Consider the following 13,706-nt stretch of genomic DNA (forward strand, 5'->3'; position numbering starts at 1 on the left):
TTGTGACATGCTGCACACAAAGTCCTTAAATCCCACTTCACCCAGATTGCATCATCACTGCTTCACTGAGTCATAACCTTTCAGCTGTTATTCAGTGCATTAACAAGGGAGCTGTCAGTGGTGACCGGAAGCCGTACAGTAGGCAATAATGAAAACACTTGCAAAACATCTTAACATTCATCCAATTTAGCCAAATCTAATTATTCATAGTGATGGCCATGCACTCATTGTTAATGTGGCAATCGCCTTGTTAAAAAAACAACAGCTAGTTAAACAAGTGATGGGCATTGATTATCCCATCTAAATAGAACAAAAAGACACAGCTGTAACATTTTGTGTGGAAGCGACTTGGAAGTCAGTAGTATTGAGGAGTTGTCTTGAAAATAAACCAGCCTGAACCAAAAGACCAACCTGAATTAATTCTTCCACCACAACCTCTTTATGTGAGTAATGCCTCATCGCCAGAACTTTCCAACAAGCACCAAGATGTAGTTTGGCTGGTGGTGAGAAAGGCCCTCTCCATCAGATCCTTCCTACACGCCAGGAGTCTCACCACCTCTGCACGTTGCCCTTGAGGTGGCTGTGGTGGGGAAGAGACCATTGTTCACCTCCTTGTGGAATGTGCCTTTGCAAACGAGGTCCGGAAAAAGATGCAGTGGTTTTTGTTGAGGTTCGTCACGAGCAGTTCCGTGACACAGGACTCTGTGCTCTACGGGCTGTTCCCAGGGATGCACACCGAGACAATCATCAGCTGCAGCTGGAGGATCATCAACTCGGTGAAAGACGCTCTTTGGTCTGCCCGAAACTTGTTGGTTTTCCAGTACAAAGAATTGTCCCCAACCGAGTGTTGGAGACTGGCACATTCCAAAGTCCAGGACTACATGCTTAGGGATGCACTAAAGCTTGGGGCAGCCGCTGCAAAGGCACAATGGGGAAAGGTCGCTGCCTAAGACCTTTCTGCCATAGTGCACAGACCGAGGGGCTGCAAATTGTATAGACCCCTCGGGCTGTATGACTCAGAAGGATGTATGCAGTGAATACTAAATGTATCATAACTGTATTGAAGCAACTCAGAGTGCAACATGATCTATGTAGATAACTTGAATACCATTGCACTGTCTGTAATGACCATATTGAAATGACGGTAATGTTCATTGATTGTATTGAAGCACCTCGTGATCTATGTGGAAAAGTTGAATGCACTTTCTGTGATGGCCATTTAGAAATGTTTTGTAGTGTTCCTTCAGATATTATATGAATAAAGTATATTTTTCCAAAAAAACTCAATTCAGAAAAAGTTAATCAGATTTACACGAACCTTTTCCTGTAGAAATAATGATTCAACTTTCTAATTATCCAATAAATTGAGCCTTAAACTAGGTTCATGGAATTAATTCTGGGGTAAAACAGCAATTAAAGCAATGACGCTGAAAGCACAACTTTTGTAGTAGTATTGCTGTAGGTAGCAGTAGACCCTTTTGACACCTACAGAGGTCAGCCTTCCAGACTTCTACATCATGTCCATTGCAACTGGTCCTCATGCATTTCATCAGAGTACTGAGCAGCCTTTAGCAACTTTCAAGGTATGATTTTCAGCATGTAATATTTGCATAAATGATGAGTTGCAAAACTTCCAAAGTTGAATTGGCTCCTACTGTCTGAATATAAAAGCTGGATTTCACGAGTGCAGCAGCATACACAAAGTACCACACTAATATCTGGATTGTCACAGCTAAGGAAAATGGGACACATTTTATTTGGGATTTTAAAAAAATATTCATTTATGGGATGTGGGCATCACTGGAAAAGCCAGTATTTATTGCCCATCCCCAATTGCTCTTGAGAAAGTGGTGGCGAGCTGTCTCCTTGAATAGCTGCAAGCAGTGTGGTCTATGCACAGCCAGTGGTATTCGACTGGGAGTTCCAGGATTTTGACCCAGTGACAATGACAGAATAGTGATATGTGAATTGGACCAGTTACATTCAGGAGTTGTGACTTCTTAAGAAGCCATTTGTGTGGTACAGACAACTTCACAATTTTCTTTTGGGGGTGGTGGTGGTGGTGGGTATGAAAGAAAACTGCTAGAATCACCCAAGTTCTGGCTCTAAATCAGGGCTCTGTCTGTCCTGCTGGCTCAAAGGGAGTTTTAGGAATTCGGAGAGAGATTAAAAAGCAGGACCCCAAGGTTTGCAATTTCAGAATACTCCTGATGCCATGCGCTATTAAGTATAGGGAAAGCAAGATAAGGGAAATAAATATATGGCTGTAGACACGTTGTACACAGGATTCTGATTACTGAGGCACTGGGTCCAGTTCTGGGACAGGACCGATGGGCAAACAGTGCCAAGACCCTTCTGGGGAATAGTAAGCACTGAGAGCTAATAGGAAGGGAAAAAAGAAACAAATCAAAGAAGCAGAGAGGAAAGCAAATGGGCAAGGGTGCAGGAAGATAAGAAACATCTGTTCATTACTTCATTACTAACAACTTTGACTGATGTAATTGTAATGCTTCAAATTCTGTTACCATTTTGCAGTATTTATTTGTTACCGTCACACTGTGCCTTTAATAAGAGCCCTTTTCGTACAGTGGGGGCAGGGGCTGAAAACATCATTAATGGCATTCAAACATGGATTTCCTGTTTCCTACTTATGCTTGGCATGTTCTTGGTTACTCAAATAGTGTCTGTCAAAAATACAGTTTTTCACCATTCTGAATCCACACTACAAGATTTTAAAGTATTGGTTATCATGAATCAAAAAGTAATTTTGAACTATTCTATATTAAGAGTGCTGACTTTTACCATTATCAACTTTTAATAAACTCAGTCTACTTTATTTTCAGACCTCCAGCTGAAAGGGATTATGATGATTTTTGCTTATATTTGGTACATACCTGACATGCGTCAGGATCAGAGAGATATTGTTTCCTCGGTTTTTGCCCCACCTTTTTGGAAGATTCCATGACTCTCCCAGAAGAACTCTGGTACCTCAAACCAGGAGCCTTTGTTTAGAGATCCTGGGAATTTTTACCTACACACTGGGAGCAGGGCTGCAGAGTGGTCCGGGAATGGGCAGGAAACTTGGAAGGCTCGGTTTCCCCATGTACTGCGGAGTTTCAGCTGACGATGCCCAATGTTGGGGAAACTTGGGAGGCTGGAGGAAACACTGCTGCTCCTCCCGGCCTATTAGCAGTCCTTTGAAGACACTTGCTTTAAAATGCTAACCCGCCTTGTGGGGGGTGGGGGGAATGTGGTGATGGTGGGGGGGGAAACATCCCAACACAGAAAACCCCCCAAAAATGGTGATTTGGAATCAGCTTCTTGAAGTGCTCAGAATTCCTGCCCATTTAACTGCTCCCCTGTTAGAAAAATTTCCTCCCCACCTCTGTAGCCTGCAGACTAGGGGGAGATGGTGGCCTATTGGCAATGTCACTGACCTGGTAATCCAGAGGCCCAGGCTAAAGCTCTAGGGTCATGGGTTCAAACCCCGCCATGGCAGCTGGTGCAATTTAAATTCAGTTAATAAATTTGGGAATTGAAAGCTAACCTCAGTAATGGTGTCCATGACAACTATCAGCAATTATTGTAAAAACCCATCTGGTTCTCTAGTCTCTCTTAGGGAAGGAAATCTGCCATCCTTGCCTGGTGTGGCTTATATGTGAGTCCAGACTCACAGCAATGTGGTTGACTCTCAACTGTCGTGGCAAGCCACTCAGTTTTAAGGGCAATTGGGGATGGGCAACAAATGCTGCCCTTGCTAGCAACGCCCACATCCCGTGAATGAATAAAGAAAAGAAAAGGCTTTTAAGGTCAATTCTAACCCTACCCTCACCCAGTGAGGTGAGTAAATTAAACAGTCCAGGAACTGAACTTAGACCTTCCTGGTTTGTATGGAAAGCACCACAGCGAGTGGGGGGCATGGTTGGGTCTGTAGGTCCAGTTATAAACATTTTGAACAATATTATTTTGTAGGTGTTCTGTTTTCTGATCCTTGCACATATGCAATGACCATAGTGCACAATTCTACCATCCCCCACAAGCAGTCACTGGTCGTGAACCGGCATTCAAAATCTTGTGCCCACCTGGCTCAGTAAATCATCTCTCTTACCTATTCCCAATAGTCTTCTATCAATGGAATTCTGTATTCCCCTCCATTGTACATGATACTGGGAGAGTGGTCAAAAAAAAAAAGTGCTGCGGTCTGGCATGAAGGATGTTAGTTAATCTTCCTCTTTATATTGCTTCTCAGTGTCAGCCACAAGACTGAGCGGGATATCTGATTTATAGAGAAAGGCAGCACTGTGTGACAGGCAGTTATCAGCAAGGTTTGGAGAGTTTCTGTGAAAATTCATGGCATCATCTGTCACTTCTCCTCCCCCTCTATAAAATTACTGATAAATTATTTCCTCTGCTCAACTTTGCTTTTTACTGCTTGATAACAGTCTTCCCAAAAGTTAATTTGACTAAAACAAGCACAAACTAAATGGAGTTCAAAGGCTGGACTTGACAACATAGGGAAGCATACATGTTTCACACTGATTACTGCAGAAATACGACAGATAAATTGAAACTGCTGTAATGTATGAGGAGGATTAGAAAAATGCATGAGAGGACAGTAACCTATTCTTTTTGCTTATCTCCTCAACATTTTATTTCATTTTCATTCAATTTATTCTTTTAGTATCATAAGTCTGGAATAAAATACCACTAGGACATAATGAGGCATCTCCTTTATGCTGTCTTGTATACTAGCATACAAGTTCAGCAAGTAACAGATACGGCAAATAGAACATTGGCCTTTATTTCAAAGGGAATGGAATATAAAATAGGGAAAAAAGCAAAAAACTGCGGATGCTGGAAATCCAAAACAAAAACAAAAATAAAAATACCTGGAAAAACTCAGCAGGTCTGGCAGCATCTGCAGAGAGGAACACAGTTAACAGAAGAGTCATACGGACTCGAAATGTTAACTGTGTTCCTCTCCGCAGATGCTGCCAGACCTGCTGAGTTTTTCCAGGTATTTTTATTTTTGTTTTGATAAAAATAGGGAAGTCTTGCTAAAACTATACAAGGCAGTAGTTAGACCACACCTAGAACACTGTGAAGAGTTTTGGTCCCTTTATCTAAGGGGAGATATACTGGCATTGGAGGCAGTCCAAAGGTTCACTAGGTTGATCACGGGGATGGAGGGATTTTCTTATGTGGAGAGGTTGAGTCAGTTGGGCCTGTACCCATTGGAGTTTAGGAGAATGAGAGGCGACCTTATTGAAACATAAAAGATTCTTAGGTGGCTTGACAGGGTAGATGCTGAGAGGTTGTTTTCCCTTGTGGGAGAGTCTAGGACCAGAGGGCATAATGTCAGAGTAAGGGGGCAACACTTAAAACTGAGGTGAAGAGGAATTTCTTCTCTCAGAGGGTAGTCAATCTGTGGAATTCTTTACCGCAAGGGGCTGTAGAGGCTGGGTCGTTAAGTATATTCAAGGCTGAGATGGACAGATTTTTAAATCAGTAAGGGAATCTAGGGTTATGGGGAAAAGGCAGGAAATGCAGTTGAGGATTATCAGATCAGCTATGATCTCATTGAATGGTGGAGCGGGCACAATGTGCCGTTGGCCTACTTCTGCTCCTACGTCTTATGGTCTTTGTACAGCACCTTTGGTGCTGATGCCAGAAATGCAATGTAATTGCATTTGCAATTGCAATGTAAAACTGCAATGTCTGCAGTTTTGTCAGTTTGCATAATTTTTCTGTTCAACGACAATCAAACCCCTTTTCTTAATTGCTTTTTTTTAACCATTTTCATATGAAAGCAGTCAAATCCTTTCTATGCAAAAAAAAATGCAATGGTCACCTCCTGTCAATCGCTAAGAATATAACAAGCACTGAGGATTTAAAATGTTTGTTCATGGGTGTTGCTGAGCATTTATAGCCCATCATCAATTGCCCTTGAGTAGTGGTGGGCTGCTTCCTTGAACCACTGCAGTCCATGTGATCTGGGTACAGTGCTGATAGGAAGGAAAATTGACCAGTTTCCGATTCAGAGTGAGCCTAAGATTTTGCAGATGAGCCTGCCTCCTCTCACCCAAAATATGCAAATTTATGCATGGCTAATACGCAGGTCAACACATTTTGCAACACCAACCAAAATATGAGCCACAGTAAGTCCTCTCAGTTCTGCATTTTCCTCTAAAGCATTCCAAAGGGGGAACAATCTAAGAGGGGCTCTCTCTGATGGGTCAGAAGACCAAGCTTTCTGATTCAATCTTTAGTCTTTGTGGACTTAGCCAATCGCAGCCCGAGTATTGGCGAGCTCTAGAAAATTGTTCTCGGCATCCGTGGATGGGTGAAGGGAAAAATCAGGATTTGTTCCTATTCCTCACCCCTATTTAGCAATCCCTGCTAGAAGTGCACATATGGATTTCAAATGGGGACAGTATTGGACTCAGCTATGGCTTCCTTCACAGTACAAAACCATACCAACTGTTGGTGCTAAGGCTCACACATGAAAGCAACTTTGATAAACTATCAGAAGGTGACCCAGCAACATCTATAGAAAGGGGAGTGGGAAGTGGAAATGAACAAAACTGGTAACAAACCAAAACAGCCATATGGCGATAGATATTCTCAGTCTTGCTATTGTATGTAGTATAAAGAGGCACAGGAAGGATTGATGATATCTTTGAAATATCTCACCATTGAAAGATCAATAATGTAAACAACAAAAAAGTTGAGAAATAGCAACAGTTCTCATCTAAAAGCTTTTCAACAACAACCTGCATTTATACAGCACCTTTAACATGATAAAACAACCCAAGAAGTATCATAGAAGCATTATGAAACAAAGTTTGGCACTGAGCCACATAAGGAGGTATTAGGAAAGTGCCCAAAAATTTGGTCAAAGAGGTAGGTTTTAAGGAGCATCTGAAGGATGAAAGAGAAAGGTAGAGAGCAAGCGACAGATGGTTCAGCACCTTTTGGTATTTCTTTTGACAATTTGACACAGAAGAGATTGGAAATGAAATAAAATCCATTCACACTTTTTATTTTACAAAACAGATGATTGATGAATAAAATGCTAAATGAGTCAAGTTTTCGTATTCCACCATATATTGCAAATAATAAGCAAAACACTGATAAACACCTCACACACAATTATAAATGCAAAATGCTGCAGATGCTGGAAATCAAATAAAAACAGAAAAACTCAGCAGGTTTGACAGCATGTGTGGAGAGAGAAACAGAGTTAACATTTCAAGTCCGTATGGCTCTTCAGAAGAAGAAGAATAGTCATTCGGACTCAATGTTAACTCTGTTTCTCTCTCTACAGGTGCCGTCAGACCTGCTGAGTATTTCCAGCATTTTCTGTTTTTATTTCACTCACAATTATGTTGGGAAGCCCTTGATCCCTTTTGGCAATGAATGTAAGGAGATGCAAAGCAGAGACAGAGATGTAGTCAATCCAATTTTTAAAAACAGAATATCGCAAAGTCAGTCAGGTCAACCAAAACTACAAAAGGTTCGAGTGCAAAGATGCTTTGTTCCAGTGATGCAAAATGATCTATTGGTGTGGGTAAACATAGCGTGTTTATTACTTTCTAACTATTGCATTAAACAAGTTATTCTGAATGAACCAAATGTACCCTAACTTACTGTTGCTCTCTTGGTTCATTTGCTGTGAGTGTGTGACAATTCATATCTGGCCACGTCTTGGTGGTTTCTTCAGTCCCTCTATGCAGAGACTGAAGGAACTCTCATGCAAAAAACACATGTATCCAGTTTAGATCACAAGCAGATGTCATCTTACATATTTTGCTATTGGGCAATTTGTGTAACTCAATGCAAGCATCTCAGATTGCTTACAGTCTAACAATGCTACACTAAAGAGGTATCTAATTATCATTTGGACTGGGCACTTTCAGAATAATAAAGCAGGTAGGTTGGGTTTGTAATTTGCATTCAAGTATTTTGCTGCAATGAGTGTTGCCCATGTCTTTAATTCTTCTGTATTCTGAGGTCCTGAAACTTGCATCATAGTGCATCGGGACTACAGACCATCAGGATTTTATATAAATGCCCAACAGCAGGTCAGAAGCCAATATGTTGGCTAGGGAGGCCTGCAGAATGCAGAGTACAATTTACTCTTCAACTTGACACATTAATTAAAACAAAAAGAAATCAACTTATTCACCAAAGGTTCAGCAGCTAATCCTGCACTGATTTTGGAATTTAGTCAAGCAGATGAGAAAGATCCAAGATTTGTTCTTCCGATCTACACTGGGTTAGCCAATCTCAGCTAGAGAAGAGGAAAAGGTTTTTCTATTATTTTCAGTGCCTCTCAGTTAATGAAGGAACTGCTAGAGTTCTTTGTTACTATTTTGTTACCCTTGTTGGAAGTTCACTGGGAGCTCAGTTGAGATGCTTGTCATCATCAAATAATCAAGCAACAATCACAACTAGAACTGAGACACTAAACTATCAGGAAAGACTCAACAGGCTGGGACTCCTTTCCCCAGAAAGAGAGAGAACATCGAGTGGTAACATGTTGGAGGTCTTTAAAGCATTGAAGGGGGTTTGTCAGGGTCAAATTTACTAAGGGTCTTAAATATAAGATAGTCACAAAATAAATCCAATAGAGAATCCAGGAAAAATTTCCTTTATCCAATGAGTAGTAAGAATGTGGATCACACTACCACAAGGAATAGTTGAGTCAAGTAGCATACATGCATTTAAAGGGAATCTAAATAAGCACATGAGAGAGAAAAGAGTAGAAGGCTTTGTTGATAGGATTAGATGAAGAGGGCTGGGATGAAAGTCGTGTGGAATATAAATGCCGGCAGTGACCATTTGGTCCAAATGGTCTGTTTCTGCACTGTAGACTTGATGTAACTCAATGTAACCTAGGCACAGACATGAATTAGGCAAGGTCCCAGAATTTGGCAGGTGGCATTGGAGCTGAGAAAGTGAAAATTGGTTGTGAAACAGTAAAGGATTTACAGCTGCATTTTAAAAAAAAAACTGGCACAGGGTATTAATGAATCAGCAGCATAACTAATCAAATTCCCGAGAGAGCCAAAATTGCAATATGAGAAAGAAGCACTGAAATTAGCACAATTTGAATGGATTAATGGCTGAATCTGTGATTAACGTACAATAGTTCCATTGTGTTGAAATGTAATAGAAGATCATCAAATGCAACATTAATAAGTATAAATTGAGCTTGTATATGCTGATGAGAAAAATAAGTCTCAATTTTCCATTTGCCTGTGGCAGCAGCCCACTTCTGAACATGCATTATCCAATAGTTAGGCAAGCAGAATGTCTTGAAACATGGACTGTCCTGCAAACAGCAATGATGCTCTGTGATTAGGCCAAAGGAAGTGCAACTTGAGCACAATGAATCCAACATAATTTTTTTCTACCAGGGTGAGACGTTTTGCTATCATATTATGCTTTGTATTGAAATTAACTCAAAAATGATTCAACTCAGCCAACACAGATAAGCGACTTGCAACTTACTCATTTAAAGTCAAAAGTTCTACTAGTACAAACATTTTAAAAAATGGAAATCTGAAATAAAAATAGAAAGCTTTGGAATTGCACAGTATGCAGATCAGCATCTGTGAATATAAGCTTCTCCAAAATGTTAACTATTCTCTCCAAAGATGCTGACTGACCTGCTGCATCTTTCCGACTTACATTTTTATTGCAAACTTACTACGAGAAGTTCTCCAATATGAACATTTCCAAAAATAACAGCGATTAATGCAGAAAGTAGACATTCATGTAAAATAGGTTGCACCAGATCTTCCAATGAGGTAGGAACTGAAGGGTGATTGCAACACCGATCTACAAACTGCTCTAGGCCTGTGATGTGGAAAATACCTTAATATACTTTTATTCTAAGATGAGAAGTTATTTCAAAATGAGGCTGTCACTAGTTGAGAGGTTAGCTGCATTGATAAAATGGATAAGTGCAAAATGAGACAGGAGAACAGGAAAAACTCAACAGGTCTGACAACATCTGTAGAGGAACAGAGTTAACGTATCGAGTCCGTATGACCCAGAGTTTTTCCAGCGTTTTCTGTTTTCGTTTCAGATTTCTAGCATCCACAGTATTTTGCCTTTATCTTAGGTTCTATTGCTTAGTGAGCTGTTTGATCATTGAGTGTGCTGGAGCTACCCTTACCTAATATATTAATGCAAACACACACACACACACACAATCCCCAACAGAATCTAGTTTAGCCAACTTTTAAGTTGATTTCTGTTCAGCCCCATGCTGAAAATGTTGCTTTATGAATGTTAAGAAAAGATTTGGTAAGAACAGATAGAGAGGAACTATTTCCTGTGGGGGGCAATAATGGGACACAATTAGAGCTTGGTCATTCACGAGTGGAATCAGGAAGCATTTTTCCCAACCAAAGGAAAACTGAAAATTGTGAAAGGCCCTTTATCAAAAAGCTGCAAATGTTAGAGTAATTATAGCTATCAAGACCAAGATAGGTAGAATTTTGTTAAGTAAAGGTTTCAAGAGCTGGAGAAAAGGTGAGAAAATGAAGACGAGGGTTTGAATGGCCTACCCCTTTACCTGATAGTCCTAAAATTGCACGTATGCATGTACATCCTTATATTGTTTTATTCATCAGCAGTGACTTAGCTCCTTGATAAAGTTTCTCTTTCAGGACCTTCAGTAATTATGCTTAGTGTCCATGGGCTGTGAAAGGATGAGAGGAAAATAAGCCAAGATTCCCACTCCCGATTACTGGCAGAGATTGAATTGGGCTGAAGATGGACAAATGGTTCACTCTCTAGACTCACTTAGGGGAAGTGCTGGGATACTTCCAGCAAAAAAGAGCACTTTCAGTAGAGGAGGATACTAATTTAACAGTTTTTCAGCAATTTAAAATTAATATCCAGGCACTTTAGAAATTTAATACAGGGATAAGTTTTCCATGATAATTTTCACAAATACATATTACCAAAAATACAGTTAATTAGTACAGTCCTGCACAACTTATCCATTTTAATACAGCAGGGTCAATATTTCTGAGTGTTCAATAGGCTGTCCTCTAGTGGATCACACAAGATGAGGCAAGGGTCTTAGTATTTTAGAAAATGAGGTATTCATTGCATTATCAGTTGTATTAGTGGTTAATCAGAGAAATCTGACCTACAAAGCCAAGTTGATACAAATAGCTTCCATTAAAGTATTTATAGACTTCTACTAGCTGCAATTATGCTCGACTACTGAACATGTTACACAATGTGGGCTAACTGCAGCACTTCTTCCATGCATTACAATGCTAAATATGCAATGATCAGTGAATCACAATGGTTTCTGTTGTGTTTAAATTCATAATGTTTTTAATATAAGTTAGCAAAAAATATAGCCTCCTGATATATAGACCCCAGTATATAGCAAGCTTCTGCTGTGATCTCATCACCTCTTCCAACCAAACTTACCGTAAAAAGATTTAGTGAAAGATTTAGTAAAAGAAGGTAAAGAAGCAGGTTCCGGGAGACAAGACATAAAAAACTCAGGTCGACTACATCAAACTGCCTGCATGAGGCATATCCTTCAGCACATATTATAAGCAACATTTAAGGAAGGCCATAAGGCAGTACTTCAGTCACCCAGCTCCTTCCAAGGACAAAAATTTAACAGAGAAAAATTTGTTCTTTTATTATAACTAGATTACTTGAAGTGTTGGGAGGGAGGATACTGCTGCTTAGGCATTTAGGCCACTCTGCTGCTGCTTCACAGCGAGTGCAGCATCAAATTTTAATGCCAAACACCCTGAGCATAAATGAATACTTAAGTGTTGAGCCATCATACGCTTCTTTTTTTTTTAAGGAAACAATTCCAAGATCTTTGAACAAACAACAAAGCACATTACCTTTTGCAGCTCTCCGTAGAATCTGACAACGGCACTTGAATGAGACAGCTATCATTCTTCTTTAGTTTTTTGACAACAGCCGAGTGTGTTCAAAGATTTGCTCCGAAGAATGCAGCAGAAGCCTCTTTATTCCTTGCACATAACGGGTGAAGCCTACTCCCAACGGGGAGTGACGGCTTAATTCTACTTGGCTGATGCACAGATCAGCTTCTTGTCATCTGGCAGCTCTTTGTCATTCACACTGCTACCTGCTTGATGCAACAGCAGATCAATGCCGGCAAGTATATTTCTTGCTTTCTTATACAGCACAGAATCTCCCGTGAGGCGAATGAGTACCTATAGTCCGCAGTTTGTTCTCTTAATGTGAAGCTGTCGCCTTTTTTTCCTCCCACTAACACCAGTGTACTCATTCCATCACACATTGGGCTGTTAACACTTTCGCTTCAGATACAATCAATGATGAACTGGTATATTTTTTTTTAAAATGTGGCATTTAGGAAAAGATGGTCATATGTATTTCAAAATTATGCTTTATAAAAATCACATATGCATAAACATCATTGCTGTAATGTCACAGCAAGGTTGATGCTGAAAGAAAATTAGAGCTTGAGAATGGCCAAACATAAATAACTGACCCTTGGTTTTAAAAACGTATAATCTGCACGCATCCTATGAGTCACAAATCAGTTGTGAATCTCCCATCACATTTTGCTAGTAATCTTCACTCCTTTCCACTGCGAGAGCAGCCTTTCCCAAGGTAGCTCAAATGCCTGCAAGGAAAATCTGCACAGCTCATCAGCGTGCAACCCAGTCAATATTTACTGAGCAGCTTCCGCTCCTCAGCCTGCCCATTACAGCCCGAGCTGCTATCATATCTGTCAGATGTCGCAAAGCCAGGAGTCCTAGCAGATGACAGAAGATGGTGGGCCTTAGTCTCCAGCATTTGGAACTCCAGGGCAGCTATAGAATAGAAATATTATTAGCTCATTTCACACCTGGTAAGCACATCTAAATAAAGCTAGATATGTTCTGTGACGGATGAATATGAATGAACCCAGCTTCAAAGGAATTAATCCAAATGCAGTAATTCAGCAGGCAGATGTATGGCTCAGGGCCAGCTGTGATTTTGAACATTTTCAGGATGGATCAATGGAGAGCAGGTCCGAGGAGAAACGTTCCATCCACATGCTGACTTGTTTTCCTCGCTTGGTTCCATAGACTATATCCTGGAGCTAATGATGTTGCTTAAAAGCAGATTTATCTTTTTTAGATGTAGTGTACGTCTAGGATCTAAGGTGACTTTGCACTCCTCTGTCCTGCTGCCTGCCTCATAAATCATCCATTAATGACCCAGCCTTACAGGGGAAAAACATGTCAGAATATGTTAACAGTTTATTCTGCGAAAAGGCAGTAACAAAGTGATGTGCTTATTAAAAAAAAAGACAACGGCACTGTCTAAATCTCAGCTCCCTAATAATCCTAGTCTTTTTTTCAATAAGATCGATTACTTTATGCAGAGGTTCGTAGCTGAAGTTAAAACTTGTGCAGAAAGGTTTGCAACAAAAAAAAAAGGGTTGGAAAAGCGAGTTATAACAAACCATTCAACTGGTAACATTTTCACTTTGCCTGAGCACACAAAAAAATACAAATGTACATTGGCTCACATTATTTATCAGTGGAAACTGCACATTTCATGGATATATAGAATTAAAGGAAAAATGTGCAAGCTATGGGGGAAGAGCAGATTGAGAGATTTACTTGATAGCTCTTGCAAAAAAGCCATCGCATGCATGAAGTAGCGTTCGAGGA

General features: G+C 40.2%; 1 protein-coding gene across 2 annotated transcripts in view; it reads right to left on the reverse strand.

Annotated features, from left to right (window-relative positions):
- Positions 1 to 13,706, reverse strand: part of grip1 (glutamate receptor interacting protein 1) — a 379,336-nt gene that overhangs the window by 126,992 nt on the left and 238,638 nt on the right. Inside the window, exon 1 of one of the 2 annotated variants that reach the window (XM_078567969.1) lies at positions 11,898 to 12,342. The exons of the other annotated variant lie outside the window; for it this stretch is intronic. Within the exon in view, the coding sequence (XP_078424095.1) occupies positions 11,898 to 11,952 (55 nt within the window). The 5' untranslated portion in view covers positions 11,953 to 12,342. Of the gene's footprint in view, positions 1 to 11,897; positions 12,343 to 13,706 lie in introns of those variants that run through there. 2 annotated transcript variants of the gene reach the window in all.

Source organism: Cetorhinus maximus, chromosome 22 (assembly GCF_964194155.1).
Source record: "Cetorhinus maximus chromosome 22, sCetMax3.hap1.1, whole genome shotgun sequence".
Classification (NCBI taxonomy): Eukaryota; Metazoa; Chordata; class Chondrichthyes; order Lamniformes; family Cetorhinidae; genus Cetorhinus; species Cetorhinus maximus.